General features: G+C 35.8%; 2 protein-coding genes across 4 annotated transcripts; both read left to right on the plus strand.

Annotated features, from left to right (window-relative positions):
* The first annotated feature begins 4,891 nt into the window (after positions 1-4,891).
* On the plus strand, positions 4,892-12,325 carry LOC132266301 (uncharacterized). The gene is made up of 10 exons (XM_059767153.1): positions 4,892-5,464; positions 5,599-5,736; positions 6,313-6,501; positions 10,001-10,138; positions 10,245-10,366; positions 10,458-10,590; positions 10,698-10,827; positions 10,923-11,002; positions 11,124-11,258; positions 11,678-12,325. Exons 1-10 carry the CDS (start codon positions 5,000-5,002, stop codon positions 11,909-11,911), a joined length of 1,764 nt encoding a protein of 587 aa, XP_059623136.1. The 5' UTR covers positions 4,892-4,999; the 3' UTR covers positions 11,912-12,325.
* A 3,385-nt stretch (positions 12,326-15,710) lies between these two features.
* Positions 15,711-22,695, plus strand: LOC132266303 (peter Pan-like protein). Of its 3 annotated transcripts, none has more exons than XM_059767156.1 (8): positions 15,711-15,890; positions 16,704-16,768; positions 18,617-18,796; positions 19,822-20,052; positions 20,641-20,733; positions 20,812-20,999; positions 21,115-21,308; positions 22,210-22,695. In XM_059767156.1, the coding sequence occupies exons 2-8, from the start codon at positions 16,751-16,753 to the stop codon at positions 22,320-22,322; spliced, it is 1,017 nt and encodes a 338-aa protein (XP_059623139.1). In that variant the 5' UTR covers positions 15,711-15,890; positions 16,704-16,750; the 3' UTR covers positions 22,323-22,695. The 3 variants fall into 3 exon arrangements, with proteins under 3 accessions (XP_059623139.1, XP_059623138.1, XP_059623140.1); XM_059767155.1 differs by having other exon boundaries at positions 15,713-15,890; positions 18,614-18,796; XM_059767157.1 differs by having other exon boundaries at positions 15,715-15,890; positions 18,614-18,796; positions 22,222-22,695.
* The last annotated feature ends 535 nt before the right edge of the window (positions 22,696-23,230 follow it).

Consider the following 23,230-nt stretch of genomic DNA (forward strand, 5'->3'; position numbering starts at 1 on the left):
TGCAGAGGTGGTGATTTGGTGATGGAGGTGGTGACAAATTACTAGAGGAGTTTAGTGGTGACTGTGTACCAGACGGTGATGGGAGCCATGCATTATTGTGATGGTAGCATTGTTGGTTAGATCACTAAGGTGAGGTGGTTGTGATGTTTAGGCACCCACCCATTTAGAAATTAGAGTTGCACTAGATGAGGGTTGCCACCACTTGAAAAACTTGGCTAGACAACTCTGACCAACTCGTGTGATTTATCTTGGATTGATAATGAGTTGGCATGTTGATGTGCACCATTGTTAATAGTTCGAGCTCTCTAGTAGCTTTCAACAAGACAGCCCAGCCCTTGGCATATCTTTGCCAACCAATTCCGTTGGACATGTAACAAGGGTATACCAATTTCAATTCCTTGTGTTATTTGTCTCTCAAAGGTTATGTCCAATGTCAGTGCCTGAGTTATACATTGGCTTGTGTCCATTTAGGGGGAGTGAGGAAAATTGAAATGGAGAACTCATTCTTTGTTGACTGTTATTTAACCCTTGGAGTGATGGTATGAGCCTGAATACAGAACATTGTTAGATCGATCATCTCTCTCTCTCTCTCTCTCTCTCGCCAAGAATTTTCAGATTTATATCCTCATTCCACTTATAATTTGTCCAATTTACTTTCCCCCGTATCCCTTTTCCTCAACACACATGACATGAGCATGCAAATGGACCCACACAGATGTTTTAGAAGGTAAAAGGAATCGAACAAGAGCATGTGACAGGCCCATTCCTCCGGAAGTAGTTGCTTGTGTCTACTGGAGTTCTACCTTTTCATACCTCATCTAAAGGCTGTTGGAGCAAAAGCACAACACATGCTCCATCTCCTGGTAATATTGCTTCTTTCATACTTTTATCTAAAGGCTTTTACTTTAAATGGATACTCTTTCTCCAGTTCAGCCAAGTTCCTCTCTCTCTCTCTCTCTCTCTCTCACACACACACACACAAAAAAAAGGGGAATGGGTTTAATTTTGAATTTTTTTAGGATTACAACTTGCCTTTGTGACTTTGCTAAGCTTTTTTAGGGTACCAATTATTTGAAGTTTCTGTTACAAGTGAGGAAGAAACTGTAGCTGTACTTCATGTTTTTTCTTTCTTGGATAGGTTAGAGAGACACACCCAACTCATATGCATTCACCATAGGTGAGAAACTTGGACCTTCCATCTTCATGAAAAGAGATACAGCTGATACTTCATATTATGAAGCTGGATGGTTTCTTAGTGATGCACTTCATAAATTTTTAAAACAAATTTGAGCTAAGCGATATATTAACTTGTAAGTCTTTTGTCTAAGTGGCTTTCGGTCTCAACTCTCAACCTGTCAGTCAGTCTCGAGATCGGTAGAGAGGAAAGGATATATATATATATATATAATATTTGCTTTATTCTGAATTTGCTGTAGCGCCGAGATTAAAATGTAGTGGAACTCTGCAAGTGCGGAATGATATTAGTGATCCTCTGTACAAATACAGATTCACTGTGAATGTGTAAATTGTTTAAAAAACTTAAGAAATGTCAATAGTTTTTGTACAAAAGACTTTTTAAATTGGTGATTTATTTTCCCACATTCTAATAAAGAGAGACATTGATTAGAAATGTGATATAACCAATTTGTGTATTCAGGGTCAAAAAAACATGTCTAGGCCAATTAATTTGTACATTAACACCGTCAAACATCGCATACTTCCGTATCACAGTTCTGTATGGATCATTCTAGTTGTCTTATTTTTTGTATGGAAAATATCTTTAACGAGTAAATTTATCGAATTGATGATTTCAATGATAGCGAGTCCTTGAATGCATTCAAGCGGAACTCAAGCATCAATCATATATATATATATATATCCAGAAAACAGAACACAGTCTCCAAATGGTGTGAATAATTGTTATGATGATATCTAATGAGGTTCATATTCAATTTGTTCGCGCGCGCCTGGAATATGTTCATATTCATGGATTAAAAGTTTATTATTCCCGAGCTATATTGCATTTCCCTTCACCTGAGCCAATTATGAGTGGGCCCAATTAACTTTTGAAAACTGTTAGAATCAGACGGAACTTTTCAGCCTTACAAAAAGGAAAAAAATTCCCTATATGAGTTGGAATCGTTTGTTGTTTCATAAAAGAGTTAGCCTCAAAATTAAGTTTCATAAACGATCACAATTGAGACTGAAAATGTACTAATTTATACTAAAGATTAGTAGTTATTATTTGTCAATGGTAAAGTGATATTACTTTACTTATAAAAAAAAAGTGATATTACTGGAATGACTTTCTATTAAGTTAAATAAATAATGAAAAATTAATTTTTTTTTTTAATGGAAAACCTGAAAACCAGCATACCCACTTGGAAAACTGGGCGGGCGCGGTATCAATTAAGTCATTGGATAATGCTCAAAAAAATTAATGAAATATAAAAAAAAAAATTATATTATGGTAATATATATAATGGTAATTTTTTGCCAAATTTTTATTTTTAAAAAATCATACAGCAAGGTTTTTATTATAATTATTTTGGCAATCAATTGTTTTATAAAATGAAGAAAACAAGCTGAACATTACCAAACGGAACCACTGTAACTGGTTGATCTGATATAAAAATTTAGGTAGTGTTGCATTCTATTTTATTAAATCTCAAGACAGAAACATGAACACCCTAATGTTCTTCTCTATTTCAATACACAATGCCTTCGTTGGAATTATACATTTTTTTCCTATCTGAAGCAATTTTTTTTACTGATTATAACGAACCGTCTTGTCATTTCATTTAAAAGTTTAAACTATTAAGTACTGTTTCATACCGATTCATATATTCTCAAAAGCTTCTCCATCTGGATGTGTTTTGCATGAAGAAATTTTTTATAAAATGGTTATCAGTCCAACATAATTTTATATTGGGCTTTTAAACTGAATTAAGAATTTATGTAAAGAAAATGAGATGTTAGAATGGTTGAGTAGGATCACTAAAAAAAATAGGGATTCAAGGTAAAATATGAAGGAAAAACCAAGTGTAAGTAACGCCCATTAATATCAAAATTAGAGAAAAATGTCTATAAATGCTTGGATAAAAAAAAATATAACATTTAATATAAAAAAGTTATATAACTGATTTCATTTATATGAAATTAAGATAAGGATGACCACCACGAACGTTGTTTATCCGAATCTAGGACCAGAACCACCTAACACCTACCATGAAACAGCCTATTTATTGTGTTGGGAGAGTAAAGTAAAGGGTTCGGCAGTCTGAGATTTGGAAGTGAATGCAGATTGGCATGACCCATCCAGAAAAGGAGACTGGTTACTGGGCCCCACATGAAACTGAAAGTGAAAGAGTTTCGTTTTCATATCACCACCAACTTATCTCAACTCGCATTACCCTTCAAACCCATTCAAAATTTCAACTTTATCCACGTTACTCCGTTGCCCAATCCATACGTAGCCCACTTTGTCTTTTTCCAATTTAAGAAAAATGAAAATTTTATAGCCACTTTGTCCTTTTACCATTCAATGAAAAGAAAAATTACTATCTTAAAGTCCACGTCACCTTTTTGAGATTTCCAAAATCTATTTCCAATTTTAGATTTCCAAAATCAAGATCACTTTTCGTAGATATATACTTTTTTATTATTTATTTATAAAGTGTTGTGACAAATAAAATTATGAAACACTTCATAATTTATCATGATATATGAAATTTTTAATTCAGAATGAAAATAACTTAAAAATAATTTAAATTCTTTGTGTTTAAAAATAACAAATAATATAAATTCGTACTTTGTAAATAATATGGATACATACACTAAATTTTAATAGTATTATTGATCATAGTCATTGTCCAACTTTATTTATATATATATAGTTCTTCGATAAATAAAGTTGGACAATGACTATGATCAATAATACTATTAAAATTTAGCGTATGTATCTATATTATTTGTAAAGTATGGATTTATATTATTTGTTATTTTTAAACACAAAGAATTTAAATTTTCTTTAAGTTATTTTCATTCTGGATTAAAGATTTCATATATCATGATAAATATATAAATATATATATATTTCGTTAGCAAAAAATATACACATCACTCACATGCTCATTTTGTCATTTTAAAAATTCCAACTTCACTATCCGTTTTGAAATATAAAGAAAATATAACTAAATTACAAGAACTCGATGAAATATAACTAGATTACATAACCTCAATGAAGAGCTATAGCGTGTGAGATGCTCCTAAATGACTAAATGTGACTCATGTGACATATACATGCATGTCAACTCATTATCATAAAATAATAATAATAATAATAATAATATAAGAGTTAGACTAATTAAATTGTATTTATGTGACTGATTGCTTATGTCATCATGCATTAGCTCCTATCCAAATAAATACGTTAGAATCTTTATCACATAAAAGTGGACCTCATCAAAATTAATATTGATGGACAACTAATTTATTTTGGAAGAAATTATATTATATTTCTCACAAATTTTATGATCATGATTTTTTTACTTTTTATTTGCGCACCTCACAAATAGTTTGAAAACTCAATATAAAAATTATACCACTTAAATTAATGCCCATTGATCCTGATTTGGCACACAGTTTTTATACTAGTTCCATCCTAGTTTTTATAATTTTTTTTAAACAAATAATAATAATAACTACCATAAAGAAAAGGAAAAAAACAGAATTTTTTTTTATGATGGTAATTCTGTAATTTTGACAATAAAGAAAGGTGAGAAGCGGCTCAAAGAAAACAAACTTATACACCCACGTGGACTATCTTTCTGGTCCATTTCTTGTCCTCTTCTTTTCTAACCCGACCCGCCTACTCCTATATATCTCCTTCTGTGATCTCTCGTCGACGGCGACGTGAGCGAGGGAGACATAAACAGTGAGTTTGTCACTAGAGAGAGAATATCTAGAGAGAGAGAATCTAGAGAGAGAATTTTCACCCATGGACACCATGGATGAGACCGCCGCAGTCATTGAGTCCATTTTGAGAGAAGATGAGAGCAGCGAAATCGTCTACAACGATGATCACGGGTGGAAAACGGTGTCGTACTCAAAGCGCCAGAAGAAACAGACGGCGAAGCCACCGGCGAACTCCTCCGACCTCCAGAATTCCGGCGACGTCTTCAGCTCGATCGAGCAGCACTCGGAAGAGCGCCGCCGCCGCGCGTTGGAATCTCAGAAGGCCGCCATGGAAGCCGCAACGGCCTCCAATTCCGCCGTCAAATCAAACGCCGACGACGGCTTAGAAGACGGCAATGATGTCGAAGCCTCCGGCGGCGTTGAAAATGGCGGTACAGAGGCGAAGAAGTTGAAGCCGAAGAAGCCGAAGAAACCAAAGGTTTCTGTATCCGACGCCGCGGTGAAGATCGATGCCTCTGATCTTGTTGTTTTTCTTGATGAAATAACAGTGAGTTTACGATTCTCTCTCTATATTGTATCAATTTGATTTGGTGGACTGTGATCTGTTGTTTGAAATTGTATTTGAATTGAATTCTGTGTTTGTTGTGTTCAAAATTTTGAATTTCGTTATGGTTTGTGTAGGCTTCTTATGAATCGCAGCAGGATATACAGCTCATGCGATTTGCCGACTATTTCGGCCGCGCATTTGCTCCAGTGAGTGCGTCTCAGTTCCCTTGGATGAGGACATTGAAGGAAACTTCTGTAGCAAAGATGGTTGATGTGAGTCTCTCTCTCTCTCTCTCTTATATTTTAAGTTATTTTAATTTTAATTAGATTCCATTCGATGTGTGTTTAAAGAAAATAGAAAAGAAAAGAAAAAGTTCTTTTTTGATTGACTTTTCAGAAAGAGAGTGAATACATGGCAGTGAGACCTTCAAAGGTCTCAGCTTTTTGCTGGATTCTCTATGAGGCATAAAGTTTGAATTTTTAATGCTAAATGTGTTATATGATGAAATTGATCTTCAGAATTGTATTGTATAGTGCATGCATGTGGTCCTTATGCCTCTTCCAAACTTCATTTTTGTGTTTATTTGCATTTTATTTTTTCTACTTTTAATGTTACCAATGATCTCGAATTAGATGCATTTTTAGATTAAAGATGACTTGGATTTGTTTTGTTCTTCAATCTGTTGTTTTGCATGCATTCTATCTGCTTCATCTCATCTTGTTGATTCTGGGCACTCAAAATGATTAACCATATCATTCAGCATATCATATGTTACTAGGGATCTTGTATTTGTACTTCTTTTTCAGAATTTTCTACATTTTGAGTACTTTTTTTTTCCCTTTCATCAGATCCCTCTGTCTCATATATCCGAAGCTGTTTATAAGACATCGGTTGACTGGCTGAACCAGCGATCTTTAGAAGCACTTGGTTCCTTTGTGTTGTGGTCAATGGATAGCATTCTTGCTGACCTAGCTATCCATCAAGGAGCCGTTAAGGGACCAAAAAAGGTGGTTCAGGATTTTCCTGCCAAGTCTCAGGTAGAATTTCCTTTTCCTTCATAATCTTATCACGTAATTATTTGAGGTTTGCATGCAGTATAGTTGTTATGATTTTGACAAATTAGAAGGTTTTTTCCAGAAATGGAATATAGGTAAGATTAAACTGGAAAGCAATGGCCTTTCAAAAATCATAGGATCAGCTACATTTTGTGATTTGACATGGCATGTTTGTCGGATGCGACAATTCCCCATATTTGGCGTTGTCGCTGTAGCAACGAAAAATTCTCAATGTTTGTCGGATTGGAGAACTCCTTATTTGGAGTTGTCGTTGTAGTCAAACTAAAATTCTCAATGTTAGTCGGATTTGAGAACTCCCCATATTTGGGGTTGTCGTGGTAATTAAATCCAAAAATTCTCAATGCTTGTCGGAATTGATAACTTCCCATATCTGGTTTTGTCATCGTAGTCGAATCCAAAAAATTTTAATAACATGTTCGCCGGATGCAAGAAATTTCATTTGAGGTTGTCATAGTTGTCAACCGATTTGTAGCACGTGTCCTTAACTGGTTTGTAGCACGTGTTCAGGAAGTTCCTGCAAAGTCTCAGGTAGAATTTCCTTTTCCTTCATAAGTTTATCGCATAATTATTTGAGAGTTTGAATGCAGTATAGTTGTAATGATTTCGACAAATTTAAGGGTTTTCCAGCAATGGAATGTAGGTAAGAATAAATTGGAAATCAATGGGCTTTCAGAATTCATGGGACCAGCCACGTCATGATTTGACATGGCATGTTTGTCTAATGCTACAACTCCCCATATTTGGAATTGTCGTTGTAGCAAGATTCAAAAATTCTCAACGTTCGTCGGATTCGAAAACTCCTTATTTGGAGTTGTCGTCATAGTCAAATCTAAAAATCCTCACTCCCCATTTTGGGGGTTGTCGTGGCAGTCAAATCCAAAAATTCTCAATGTTTGTCGGATTTGATAACTTCCCATATCTGGTTTGTCGTCGTAGTTGAATCCGAAAATTCTCATAACATGTTTGCCGGATACAAGAAATCCCGTTTGGGGTTGTCGTAGTTGTCAACCGATTTGTAGCACGTGTCCTTAACCGATTTGTAGCAGTGTTCAGGAAGTTCCTGCAAAGTAACAGGTAGAATTACCTTTTCCTTCATAAGCTTTTCACATAATTATTTGAGAGTTGCATGCAGTATAGTTGTTATGATTTCGACAAATTTAAGGGTTTTCCATAAATGGAATGTCGGTGAGAATAAATTGGAAAGCAATGGCCTTTCAGAATTCATGGGATCAGCCACATGTCATGATTTGACATGCCATGTTTGTCGGATGCGACAACTCCCCATATTTGGAATTGTCGTTGTAGCAAGATTAAAAAATTCTCAATGTTCGTCGGACTTGAGAACTCCCCATATTTGGGGTTGATGTGGTAGTCAAACCCAAAAATTGTCAATGTTTGTCAGATTTGATAACTCCCCATATCTGGGGTTGTTGTCGTAGTTAAATCCAAGAAATTCTCATAGCATTTTCGCCGGATGCTAGAAATCCCGTTTGGGGTTGTTGTAGTTGTCAAATCCAAATTTTTTTGCCTAAGGGTGACCGATTTGTAGCACGAGTTCTCAGACATCTATGGAATGTTAAAAATTAGAGGCAGTTATTAGTTTTTAGTTGGTTCTCCGAATGTGCAAACTTTTCTTTCACGCATTTGACCAGGACCAGTGTATACTGCTGTTGGCATTCAAACTGATGTGCGATAAACACTGATACGTGTTCCATATCACATGCCATGATTTGACATGGGATGCTTGTAGGATGCAACCACTCCCCATATTAGCAAAATTGAAAAATTATCATGTTTGTCAGATTCGAGAACTCCTTATTTGGAGTTGTCGTCGTAGTCAAATCTAAAAATTCTCAATGCTTGTCGAATTTGAGACTTCCCCAAATTTGGGGTTGTCGTGGTGGTCAAATCCAAAAATGATCAATGTTTGTCAGATTTGATAACTCCCCATATCTGGGTTGTAGTCGTAGTCAAATCCAAAAAATAACCATAACATGTTTGCAGGATGCAAGAGATCCTGTTTGGGGTTGTTGTAGTTGTCAAATCCAAAAATTCTTGCCTAAGTATGACCGTTTTGTAGCACGTTCCTCAGACATCCACGGAACATTAAAAAATGGATGTAGTTATTAGTAGGTTCTCCGATAGTGCAAACTTTCCTTTCACACATTTGACCAGGACCAGTGTATCCTGTTATAAGCATTCAAACTGATGAGCGGTAAACACTGATACGTGTTCCATGCCAATAGGGCATAGGAGTATAACATGTTAATTTGTTTCTAAGGAGCGGTGTCCACATCATGGAGTGTAGGAGCTGATTACTGTTGGAAAGTGATTAAAAAACTTAAGTTAGCTGGAGTGGCAATGTCTGATGCTCGGATAACTATGCAACTTATTACGAAGGAGATATGTGTCTTTCTCTTGGGAAGCTCTTCCACATGTTCGCTTTTAGTGTTTTAAAATTAGAATATATGCTGAATATTCATTTTTGCATCCCTTTTTTGTTTTTGATTGTCTTTCCCTTTTGGTTTTGATTGCATTCCTTTTTTGGTTTTGATTTTTTTTTGTTCCTTATGTAGTGGTCATATTTTATTTTTACTTTTCCCTAATCTTGTGGTGGTCACTTTAATTGCAATTATATGACCTTTAGGACTGCTAATTACAAAATCTGGTGAATTTACATCCTTTGTCATCGGAGTATGGTAAATGACATTACTACTCACTCTCTAGTATTCCTTCATGGTCCATTTTTCACCTTTTATGGTTTTGGGCTATTCCCGAACTGAAGGCCAAACATCTGCTTAGTAAAGAAGTACCATAGCCCATGGTTAAGCATGAAAGACAACCAATGGAGGATGTATTTAGAGTAATTTGAGGTATGGTGGCATAATGTTGTGAGGAATAATTTAGGGACACAAGATGAAGGGCATGGTCTGGAATTGGCTTGATTTGAGACTCACTTGTCAGATAATCGAGCCGAACCAAACTTATTCATATTGATGCTCAATAATTTGATGAGTTCAGTTTGAGAAGCTAATGAGCTTCCTAAGGCTGTGTAGATCCCAAACTACTCAGGCTTAAATAGGTACGTTAAAGTATCCACTGTCATATACCAACTTGTGCATGTCTAGCCACAAACTTATAGTTTTCACTATCCCTTTAATGAAGATCCTCTAGCAATTCCATACTTAAATGTACTCATAAACATATGCATGATCTGCAACTTCTGAATATAATATAATGTTTTTTTCCTCCAGTAAGTGACTTTTGATATAATGTTCTTAATGTGATGATTTCTTTCATGATATTTAACATTATACATGCCTGCAATGTTCATTTGGGGGGTGGAAAAAAACGAATGAAAAGGAACGCAGGAGATCATATTCCTTAGCTGTCCACGAAAATTTTCTATGTTACTCATCTTCATAATTGATGTATTAATGACACTACGGAGGAACTGCAGGTTGCCATGTTTGTGATTTTAGCAATGACATTGCGACGAAAACCTGATGTGTTGATAAGTCTACTGCCTGTAATGAGGGAAAATCCTAGTTACCAAGGACAAGATAAGCTTCCATTCACAGTATGGCTGATTGCTCAGGTGAGTTAGACAAGTTACCACTTTGGTGCAGCTAAGTACTTCCTAAAGAATGAAGGCAACTCTTCTCCAAGTATCATTTTTTTAAAAGTAAAACTTAATTGTGCAGGCCTGTCAAGGAGATTTAGTTGTGGGGCTCTTCATGTGGGCGCATTTCCTCCTGCCGACGCTGAGCAATAAATCGAGTGCTAATCCGCAGTCCAGAGACTTGATTTTACAGCTGGTGGAGAGGTTGGAAACGATTTCAGTTAATGCGATGGTTATTTCTCTTCTTCTCTTTTATACTGTTTATAAATTAAGAACTCTGAATTCATAATTGCAGAATCGTATCTGCCCCCAAAGCTCGTCCTATTCTGTTAAATAATGCAGTCAGAAAGGGGGAGCGCCTAGTGCCACCATCTGCTCTTGAGCTTCTAATGAGAGCCACCTTCCCTGCACGCGCGGCTAGAGTTAAGGTTTGTACACTTAGGGTGCATATGTAATATTCCTACACGATAGGACTCAGTCTCTGGTTATCCCAGAAGTTGAGGTCCGAGGCATTTTGAGTGTATGGTTTGTGCAGGCTACTGAGAGGTTTGAAGCTGTGTATCCCACCTTGAAAGAGGTTTGTCTTGCCGGTGTCTCCGGAAGCAAAGCAATGAAGCAAATAACACAGCAAACAGTGCAGTTTGCTATCAAAGCTGCTGGCGAAGGTAAAGGTCAAACTTGAATAGAGTACCTTTGTGTGGCTTTGGGATTTTAGGGCTATAACTTTGTATCAGGGCTTGATGTACGCGATTGTTTGCAGGTGTCCCTGACCTATCAAGGGAAGCAAGTGATGTATTTATATGGTGTTTGTCTCAAAACCCAGAGTGTTACAAGCAATGGGTGAGCTGTTCTGGTTATTATTTGTCTGTTAATTATATTTAATAATTTGAGCTTTTATATCTTCGATCCACGCATGAACAACCTGTCTTGTTTCATCTTCATAAACCAATTTAATATACAGGACAACCTTTATCTGGATAATCTTAAAGCAAGTGTTGTTGTTCTGAGAAAGCTTTCTGATGAATGGAAGGAACAATCTGCTAAACATTCTACTCTTGAACCTTTAAGGGCGACTTTAAAGAATTTCAGGCAAAAGGTAACGATCTTTTTAGCTTTACTGCACCAGAAAATAATTTGGTTTAAGGATGTGCCTTACTTTGTTCCTTATGAATTATTTTATTTTTTTAAAAAAATCATTCAATCTGACGTGGGTCATCTGATAATATAACAATTATTTCTGATTATCTCAAACATTGCGATGCCTGTTATTTATTTTAGAACCAAAAAAAATATATATATATATATATTGAAGCAGCTTCTTTTACACATCCTTTGCCTCAATAATATAAGCACCCAGTTCACTCACACTCTAGCATTCCAATGTTTTCTTCATTAATTCTTAAAATCCACCATAATTTTTGTGGCCTTGTTTACAAATCATGTATTTGAGACATGCCATGTTTACGCGTAAATGAAATCAGTAGGTGATGTACTAACCTGTCTTTCATTTTGTAGAATGAAAAAGAACTAGCAATCGTAGAGGATGCTGCCCATCAAGCAACCTTGAAAAATTCAGAGAAGTACTGCAAGTTGATCTTGGGACAATTGTCGCGTGGACATGGCTGCATGAAGAGCATGGTGTTTATATCCGTTGCGTTGGCTGTTGGTGCCGCTGTCATGTCTCAGAATATGGACTCTTGGGACCTGAAGAAACTGTTGGTAGATGTCAACTTCCCTTACACCTTCTGAGTTTATGTTAGAGGCAGCTGATGGGTGATGGCTCATGTCATCCTTGCATATATAAATTATATCCGGCATAGATAAGCGTGATGACCCGTAGCAAAATTGGACAGAGAAAGAGTTCGTTCGGTTTTAATGAAAAATAGAAATAAGTGGCAGCAGCCATAGCGTCTGGGATCTTAGTTTACAGTGTTTGTGTTTCTGGTTTTCAGTAAGGTTTCATTTCAGTGTCTTCTTTCTTTAAGTTATAGCGTCTCGTGTTGTAAGTGTTAGTAGTGGCAGCAGCCGTAGTGTCCATGTTTGTGTGTCTGGTTGTCAGTGAGCTTTCATTTCAGTGACTTGTTTAAGTTCTGGTGACTTTTGTTGTAAGTGTTAATTCCGTTTTCTCGTTACATTTTCAAATATGCAAAATGGTTTTAGGAAGTGTCGAATGCATGTTCAATGAATCCTACTTGATTGCATGATGTGATACTCTCTCTGCTTATGTTGATTAATGATGGTTGTCGATTTCAGTAGGTCAGATCATTATGTGTTAGTATTTAGTCAGTGGGTGATATTGTGTCATCGGTATTTCCGACTTGAGGGTGAAGCAAGGTTTGCTATTATGGCTTTCGAAATTACAGTATTTTGAATATAGTTTTTCCATGAACTAATTTCTTTTTGAAGTGGTAAGCAATCATTGAACGTCAATACCAGGTCTTCAAAATTTTAGCTGGACTTAACCCCATTCGCTAATTTTATTAAATCCAAAATTTGAAATCGTGTTTCTTATGTAGTAAAAGTAATGATACATTCTTCGAAAGATGCGGAATAAAACTATGTTTCTTACCGAAAAATGAATTCAGTTAGGTTATGTCCAACCGAACTGTTTTAATAGCTCTCGAATAGCTCTCGGCAGTATTGGAATGCAACACCGCATATAATTAACCAAAATTACATGTGGGATTTGGAAATTTTAGCAACCCGTCAATGAATAGAAAATTTTTGTTAATTAAAAATAAATTACCTCTTGAAACGCCCTCTGTGCCGATTATCCCTCTCGGGAATCGCTCTGTATCCGCATTTGAAGAGTACATGGAAACCCATTCTGGGTTGGTCTTGGACTTGGAGAATCCGGAAATGGAGGAATGTCCGGACTTTAAAAAATTAAATAAGCATAGAGGGGTGCTAATCACAGACGTTTCCGTGATTGTGAAATCTAAATCGCTAGTTTAACGGTTGACGCGTGTATTTCCTTTTTCCATAATTAATTATTATTTTTTTGCTAACTTCCTTTTGGGTCTCTCATTATATATAATTATTATACTAGCCTCCTAATTGATAAACTAAACCATTAGCATAAATTCTCTCTTCAGAAACTTCCATGGCTCCTTCTCACTTCAAAATTTTATTTGTTACAAAATTCCATATCTAAATGTTTGAAGTTTTAACATTAAAATTTTCGTTTTTACAAAAGCCCATATCTAAATGTTTGAAGTTCAAATCTGAATTTTTTAAAATCCGTATTCTTTGTATTCGAATTATTGTTCTGATTTTTCAAATTAAAAAAGTAAAAAAAAATTATCATAAAATAAAAAGAAAAAAGTATTATAATCTGGTTCTTTTTTTAAAATTATATGATTTTTTCAGATCCATATTCTATGTTTCGAAGTATTCTGTTGTTTTTCAAATAAAAAAAATAAAATCAAATGAAAAACAAGTATAATCTAAAAAAATTTTATAGTACTTTTTTCTTTTTATTTTATGATAATTTTTTTATTTTTTATTTTTATTATTATTAATTTTTTAATTTGAAAAATCAAATAATACTTCGAATACAAAGAATACGGATCTGAAAAAAATCAGATTTGAACTTCAAACATTTAAATATGGACTTTTGTAAAAAAGAAAATTTTATTGTTGGAACCTCAAACATTTAGATTTGGAATTTTGTAGCAAATAAAATTTTAAAGTAAGAAAAAACCGTCGAAGTTTCTGAAAAGAGGATTTATGCTAATGGTTTATCAGTTAGGAGGTTAGTATAGTAATTATATATAATGAGAGACTCAAAAGAAAGTTAGGCCTATTGCTTACTTGGGCCTGCCTTTGCTGCCTTGTGGATTGAGAATAGTTCACTGTAGCCCTTTGATTGACAAATTTACCAATAAAATCAATGTGTGGAATGGAAAGTGTCTCCTATGGCTGGTAGATTAGAACTGATGAAATCAGTTTTAACATCTTATGTGTACTTTTGGTGTTCTATTTACACATTGCCAAGAGTTGTTGTTAAATATTTAGAGAAGAATATGGGGGACTTTATATGGGGCTCTATTACTGAACACAAGAAAGTGCATGCTTTGAGTTGGAATAAGGAAGCTGGGTTTGGGGTGAGGAAAATTGCAGACATTAATTCTACCTCAATGTGCCGACTGGTTTGGACCTTCCTTCAATCCAAAGACTGCCTCTGGGTTGCTTGGTTTAGATGGAAATATACTCGAATTGTATTCTACTGGAATTATCAATCTGGGAAAACAGATCATATGCTATGGAAGAAGATACTAGAGGTCAGGGAATTCATGTTGCAAAATGTCAATTTTTAGATTGGAGATGGACAGTCTACTTTTTTGTTTACTGATCCATGGGTTCAAGGGGAAAGTTTGGTGACTAAATATGGACATAGAGTCCATAGAGACTTTGATCTGGCCAAGCAAGCAAAATTATCTTCCATTATTTAGAACGGTCAGTGGCAATTCCCACATCAGAACTCCAATACTTTACACCAGTTCAAGAACTTTGCTCTCTCTCTGACATTGAAGCAAGGTGATAACAGGTTTCAGTGGAGACATGGTGTCTTCTCTTTTGGAAATGTTTGGAATAGGTGGAGAAATCCACACCCAGAGGTGCAGTGGTTTTCAGTTTGTTGGAGTGGAGTAAGACCTAGAGCTTCTCTGGTCTGTTGTCTGGCAATGCAGAATAAGCTTTTAACCTTTGAAAATCTAAAGAAGAGGGGGCTGCCTTTAGTGGCTATCTATCATAACTGCATGAACTCAGCCGATGATGTAGATCATCTTACTGTCAATTGTCCATTTGCTAAAGCAATTTGGTAATGGTTGTCTGATGTTCTTGGGTGGAATATGCCTCCAGTCATTTCGTTAACTCAATTAGTGGATTGGTTTGTCACCAAAGGAATTAAACATAAGGCCCAAAAACGTATTTGTGCAACTACTGTTTGGTATGTATGGAATGAGAGGAATTTGCGATTGCATCAGGAGGTTTGGAGAACTGCTATGGAAATTGCTAGAGCTATTTGTGGAGAGGTCCTAATGTTGTCTGGGATGGAGATGGGAAAGTTATGCTCTCAGTCTCTAGTTAATTGACACTTATTGTGTTTATCCTCTAGTTATCGTAGACAACTTGTTTCCAAGGGATGCCTTGTTGATGATTTGTAATTTTGTTTTATATCTATAGAAATTTTCCACTTTACCCGGGGAAAAAAAGAAAAAGGAAGTTAGCAAACAAATAATAATTAATTATGAAAAAAAGAAATACACGCATCAACTGTTAAATTAGCGACTGAAATTTCACAATCGGGAGGACAACTGCAATAAGCACCTCTCAATAAGCATATTACTCCCCTTTGTAAAACATTCCTAACCTTCACTCACTTTAGTACAAACGAGGAATCATAATGTTAGTTTACCGGAGTTTTGAAAAGACTTAAATACCCTTCTCAAATATAAAAAAAATAAAAAATAAAAAATGCAAAAGGACGAAAAAGAACAAACACAACGGTGTCGTTTGTCGTGCCCCATCTTTCGCTCTATATCTTCCGCCACCTCCCTACAAAAACCCTAACTCCTACGTTACCCCTCTCGAGAAGCTCAATCCAAATTCACTTCAATTGACGTCGACGAAGCCTCGCACGCCCAATCGGACCCCGATACGGCCAACACTTTCATACCATTCCTTATCTTCTTCCGCAACAAAACCAGGAGTTCAATCATACCCAGTAACTATACTTAACCCAAATTTTATGTTTAAATCGCATTTGAGCTCTTCAACTTCAAAACTTCACATTGAATTCGAGTTCAACAGTTCAAATTTTATGTTTAAATTGCATTTGAGCTCTTGAATTTCAAAGGTTCACATTGAATCCGAGCTCAACAGTGCTACCCTCACCCACAACCAGATGTTTTTTATGTTTAAATTGCATGGTGTATCTCTTTGATTGACATCTATAACTACTATTGTTGAGGATCCATTTTGTTTAGATAAATTTTAAATCTGATACTTCTATTTTATTTATTGTGTTAATTGTGTTCTATGTATGTGTTTTCTTCTTGTTGTCCTGCACACTTTTGATGAATTTCTCCAAGGATGGATACATGTTTTTGAACCTTTTATTTATTTATTTATTTTTATACGCAAATATGGTATATATTGAACATGTTTGCCACATAAAATATCAATCTAAGTTGACATGCATTTGGCGGTGGATTAGGTTTTAGGTTAGAGAAGAGAAAGAGGTTCGGTCATCCATATTTAAATGAAAGCAGAAGTATTTTAATCAGACATACCACCTTTTAGCCTCTTTTACTTGTTAAGTATAATCATCCTAAAAAAATTTAGATTGTTGTAGATTACTATGAGTAGATGAGTGTTTTTGATGGATGAGAAGATTTCATTCATTTGCATTTCTTTACATTGTAAGATTGTAGTTTTAGCTTCTAATTAGATGATTATTTTATTGCAATGATTTGCTGTTTATTTAATTGATCTCATTTGTATTTATGTATGTTGCTAAATGTGTTTTTATATGCAGTTTGATTCGAAGACAAGCAATTGGACAAAAATATATCCTTTGAAGAGATGGCTCGATTTAGAAATGTAAGCACTTGAATATACTCTGTTATGGTTTCACCCTTCATTGCTTGGTTGAGATGAATGAGGAAAATAAAATAAATTCTATTTTTGTTTTCAGGAAAACAACAAGAAATAAAAGATAAAAAATAAAAGGAAGCTTTTGTAGTTTCATCACATTTTCCACCATACGAAGCTAAACTTAACTCATTTCAACTCAATATAACTTTATCCTAAATATTGAAGGTTGTGTATGTGAATTCTATTTTGCAATTCTACTATATTTGAGACCTTAAATTCAGTGAAACCACACATTGTCGTATCCTATATCATTAGATATGTATTTAGGTGACCAAGGACTGTAGCCTAGTGGTCCTTCCTTACCTTCCCGAGTAGAAAGTCAAGGGTTCAAGTCCCCTTAGGGGCAAAGTGAGTGTGTGACAGTGTGAGTGAGTTTCTTGCCGGGGTATTTTTTATTTTTTGAAGTATGTTTTTAGGTGCATGTTCAACCAAAATTGTTGGACAGACATCTCATACCCAAATCTGAAGTGTTTTCGACTCGGGTACCTTAACCCACTTTAGAGTCCATGGAGCATAGGTCATATTTTTTCTTACTATCTCAATCTGTGTTGAGCTTGAACTCCTCTCTACGGATAAACCTCTACCGGTGAGGAGTTAATCTCTACGGATAAATCTCTTGAGGCACTCTACAATCCCACAGGGGGTGGGACCTCAGATCAGTGCCCCTACTTTGGGAACCTAGGGAGTGTTGGCTCTGTGGCTGAAGTTTGAGCAATGCCAATGTATAGAGGACCGCCCATCATTCAAAGTGATGTGGCCTCACTTGGCCTGTCATGGAGGAAGGAACTGTCTATCTCCTAAGGCAGGAAGAACTACCCTATCCTCTCATTTACTGCGAGTTCCCTATTGTCAGAAGTACATCAAATGCCACGTCCTTCTGGTCCCTCACTTGACAATCAAAGGGACAAATTCTGTCAAGAACCCCCATGAGGCCATGCCCCAGTGGGTAAGGTCCAAAGGGTATTACTTCAGACCTTCGTTTCTGTTCACCTTGAATTTAGTATCATTAGGAAGTTAAATGTTTCATTTAAGAAGAGGAACAACCACATAACACCTCACTGATAATGGTACTGCTACAATCCTGCCGTCGAGGATATTAGAAGGGACTCCTGTGCTCTTCCTAGTGTCTATTCATTGAGCCCCTCTGTGGCAGCTCAGACTCCCACCCAGACGTCTATTCTCTAATGACCTCTATTGTGGCAAGATTGACCTCATCGCCTAGAACCTCATACCAACAAATTCCATAGTCAATGCTCTATTAGGCGTGTCTCTTTTATCATGTCAATGCATCTATCTATTTATTATATATTCAAGGATCTACCCTAGACTTCCTTCCATAATAAAAAATTATCGAAGAATTTCTCTACAACATTTTATTAGTATTGTCAATAAGTAAATAATGTCTGTTAACTTACCTGACACAATCCAAATTGATTTCTTAAGTTCAAACACTACTTTTTTTTTTTTTTTCTTTTTTCCAAATCAATGGCTGTTTAATCACACTTTTGTAAAATTTCGTGGCGCTAAGCTTCAATAGAAATACCATCAGGTCCTAAAATTTTTCCTCTTTTCATCTTCCTTAGTACATTTTTTTTTTTTTTTTTTTTTGGTTTTGGAACCCTAATCTTAAGAAAATATTTGTAATCTCTATTCTCCTTTAGGTTATCACGCTCTTCTAAGTCTTGGCCTGGCTTCCTATATACTTCTTAATCAATTTAAGCTTCCCTAAGATATAAGATATCCATCCATGTATTTGCGCTGCCTTTGAATTATTTATGTGAATTGAATCAGAAGAAGAGAAAGGTGTTTGTTAAGCCGGTTGTGAAGAAGAACCAGCCAAGTGTTGATCACATAACAGGTGACAAAATCCCGAAAAGCTTTGTCTTTTCGCGAGGTAAGTTGCCTAGTGCTCTCAGGCAACTGCAGATGGATTTGAGAAAGTTGATGCTTCCCCACACTGCCCTCAAGCTCAAGGTAAACTTCATTTATTAATTCATTCGGTTTTGCTAAACTTATAGTCTTGTACATTTTGTATTCAATCATATCGTACAGAAGTGGCTAAAGCAACTTTGGTTGATTTTTAAAGAAAAATGTAGCTTCTAACTGACATATAAGTTGGCATAATTTGGAAAATCTAATCTCAATTTAACAAATTTTAGCTTCAATGAGTTAAATGGTGTTTGATAAAATTGAAAATTGACTAAGACATGTTTCTACTGAATGTGTGGGATTGAGAATTCAACTTTATACTTGAAATCTGAAGTAAGTTTTAAAATATTCACTTAGCGCATTTAGCATTCATTGAGAAGTCAAGTTTCTTTGACTTGAGTTTGGAGCTCTTTGTAATTGTAAATTACTTCATGAAAGTAAACTTTGTATTTCCTATTGCACTTGATGGAAAAAACACTAGAAGCTCAGATTTAAGCATTTAGTCAGTGCAAGACGTGTCTAACAATCAGGGAGCCTTTGAAACCCTTTTGGTTCATTCTATATTTTTTCCCTTCTGTATTGTGAGTTTATTAGATTTTGCAAAATTAAATATTAAGAAATATAATTTATATAGGGAAGGTAATTTTTTTTTGTTTGTGAAATCTATGTTTTGGTGTGTGATATTGTTAATTTAATCAGGTTTGTACTTTGGTATTATATTCAAATAAAGCAATTGCTAAGTGACCTGGAAGAGTTTTGAGGTTTCAAATCAGGCATTTCAGTTAGAACTGCAGTGTAGACATGAAGGGGAAGTAGTACTGAAATTAATTGGCTTCCTTTTTTTTTTTTAATAATTTCAGACTTTTTAATCTTTATTTTTTCCAACAAACAAAATGGAGTAGTTCCTATTGTAATTTGTGTTTAATTCTATTACCAGCCTAAAAATAGTGGGTGCACAATCCTTGTAGTTTACATGTAGGTCTATCTGTTCGGCTGCTATACTTATTTGTTGTGCCATTAGTTCTCTGATTAGCCAAGTTGATACCTATTTAATTGGTTTGCACTTGCAGGAAAAGAAGAGGAATAATCTCAGAGACTTCTTGAACGTTGCAGGTCCCATGGGTGTTACACATTTCCTCATATTATCAAAAACTGAAAGTGCACCATACTTGAGGGTTGCCAGGACCCCACAAGGCCCAACCCTTACATTTAAAATACATGAGTACTCATTGGCTGTTGATATTGCTCAGTCTCAGTTGCGTCCTAGATGTCCTCAAGATCTTTTCAAAAATTCACCATTGGTAATTTACTAAAGAGCAAATACTTTGATGTGTACGCACATGCATGCACATGCATTTTCTTCTTACAGTCGCATATTTATGGATTACCACCAGCAATCTTGCACAAGAATTTGGTCACCTTATGTAATTCGAGATGGAATACCAAGACATGCGTATTAATGGTGTTTTGGACATGCCATTTGATAAGTTATACTTTTGACTGCTTCTCACTGAGTGAGATTATGATCAATTGTTCACCACCACACAAATTTGATATGCTTCTGGTCTCTTAGTGTGAATGTATTGGTTCCGGATGCTAGCGTAACATGATCAAGATAATCTGTTGCTGTAGATGAACCCCTAATTGCAGCCCTAGGACCGGTAGGTTCAGGGTCTCCTTCACATTTACATGACTCCTGTGTATTAAATTGCTGATGTTATATTCTTCTATATGAAAGTGGTGAAAAATACAAATGACTGACTATACATTTAACTCATGAATGATATGCAGTTGGGACTTGGAGGTGACCAATTATGGATATTTAGATTTTGATGTTATTCATCTGATGTTCTTATACCCACTTTGATTCTTGAACTGAAATTTGGCAGATTGTCCTTTCTGGTTTTGGCACGGGGGAGCAACATCTAAAACTCACAACTATTATGTTTCAGAACATTTTCCCAGCGATTGATATTAACACGGTGAGTGCAGACAATGTCAATCAATTGTTGATGTCAGCTCAGATATTGACTTTCCTCTACCTGTTGCACATGTTGCAGGTCAAACTTCCTTCGTGCCAGAGAATCGTTTTGCTTAATTATAACAAGGAGACAAAGCTTATTGATTTTCGACATTATTCCATCAGATTACAGCCCGTTGGTGTCTCACGCAGAATCAGGAAATTTGTGCAGAACCATCAAGTGCCTGATTTAAGAAGTCTTCAGGATGTGAGCGACTTTGTCACGAAGTATGTATTTCTCTCAAGAAAATATTATTTTGTGATACCTTGTTACATTGGATTGTCTAAATTTACTCCCTTTTCTTTTCAATATATGTTTAACTTTCCATTTTTATTCCTGGAGGGCTGGTTATGGATCAGAAAGTGAAGTAGATGATGAAGCGGCAACTGTAACTCTAGAAAGTGATCTTGGTCGAGTTAACAGAGCCTCAACAAAAAGTGCTGTCAAGCTTCAAGAGGTTGGACCCAGGATGACTCTTCAACTCATCAAAATCGAGGAAGGATTGTGTGCTGGTGGAGTCATATTTAGTGAGTATGGTATGTCATCTCGCATATAATTTACCTTTTCCTTTTGCTTTGTTGGAAAGCACAAAAATGATTATACGGGAATCCTCTTCAATGTGAGATTGTGAATATCCTTGGCACCTTCTGTTAAGATTATTGTTGAGCCATCATGGAGAGCTGATCCTTCCACCATATATATACTTGTTCATTCGATATAATAGTTGCTCTAAATAGAAGTTCTCTGTAGAATTACATAGTTTAATGTCAGTGTTGCTCTTTTTTAATAAATCTCCACGTGAGCCTTTGAAGGCAGCATCCAATATAGGCTACTATGCTTTTATTTTTGCCTTGTGATTCTGGCTTACAAAATGATTTTCATCCGGTTGCTATTTGCCTTGCCTATAATAAAACTCTATTTCTCACTTCCTCCTTTACCTTGGTAGGAAAGATTAACCTTGTAAACCTTTTACATGCTTTACCACTTAATGGCTGATTCTAATCTCTTCGAATACCTTTCCTCTCATTGTCAAATTGTCCTTGTGTCCTCTCATATGACATGCTAACATAGTCTTTAGGTACCCCAATATCTGCCAATTGGTTCCATGGATAAGACATAACCCTTACACAAGTTCGAAATAACCCCATCTAGCTTATTTTGCCCAACTTTCACACAACCTTGCCCTGTTTGTTGACCCATTCCCGTCTAGCTCTGTTGCTTGTCTAGTCTTTTGTCTCCTGCTATGTGGTGAAACGATAATGTCTAGCAGAGTGCTTTCTTAACTTCATCAACCATTATAAACTGCTCTTTCGGAGCACCTAAAAAGTGCCTGTTGTTTTATGCATACACACACATTCACATGTGGTGGCCCAGTCACAACTAAAACTTTTATAGTGGATTGTGATATCTATATAATCTTCTTCTCATTGGCCTCAGTTTTCCTTTCAGGAAATAGTGGTGAGAAGAAAAAAACGGAATTTCAGGAAGAGGAAGAGGAAGTTCAGGAAGAGGAAGAGGAAGAGGAAGAGGAAGATATGGAGGAAGACTAGCTCTTATCTAACTTGCAAAACGAAGAAGAAGACTGTACTTTTGCCACTGAAAAACACACTTGTATGATGTGTTTTTAATCATTTGGTTCGTCCACAGCTCCTTGTTTCGGGGACAGCTCTACAGGAATTAATAGTGCCCATCGGATGAGATTATAGTTTTGTTATCCAAAAATTTTCAGGCATAATATGCTTCCTATTTTTTTTTTTTGTTGGAAAATGAGATGTAGATTTTTCAGATATAGAAAATGAGATGTAGATTTATCTCAGGGATTAGCAAGCAAACTAGCCTTTTCTTGGAAGATTGGCTGATACCATTTGAAAGGACATCATGATCTAATTATATTGTTAAAAAAATTGGCATTTTTACTGGTGAGGTTTCTTGATGTAGACTTATAGAGAGTTTGAAATTCATGTAGATAATTTAGTTGCTTCTCTAGTAGAGAAACCTTTTCCCACCTCTATATATAGGACAAGAGTCTTACAATAAATTGTTTTCCGCATAAGTGTCAACAATCTAATGGTTGGAGAATTCTAGAATGTGGTTCTACAAGCTCCAAAGAATAATCTAATACAAAAAGAATTGTAAGCTACTCTATTCAAATTTTGCTAATTTTCTCAATTTTAGATTCATGTATCCAGAGTTGCTAAACATTGCATTAGGATTTAAAGTGCTAGCATTTCTATCTTCCCAAAAGTAATGGTTTGCTGGAAAGCTAAAACGCACCACTAGAAGCCATATAACATGGGATTGGATCCCATTCGCTCATTGCCTGTCGGGTTGCCGCTATATCCAATGGCAGGAGTGCTAGCCACACTGCTAGGGCGACCATGGCTCAACACTCGCGTGAAAAAGTGTCCTCCAATTCATTTTGAGAAAGCGTGAAATGCTCATCAATCCATGATACTTC

This window comes from Cornus florida, unplaced genomic scaffold (genome assembly GCF_030987335.1).
Source record: "Cornus florida cultivar Cherokee Brave unplaced genomic scaffold, ASM3098733v1 CherokeeBrave_3.0.0_Hap2_Chr07, whole genome shotgun sequence".
Lineage (NCBI taxonomy): Eukaryota > Viridiplantae > Streptophyta > Magnoliopsida > Cornales > Cornaceae > Cornus > Cornus florida.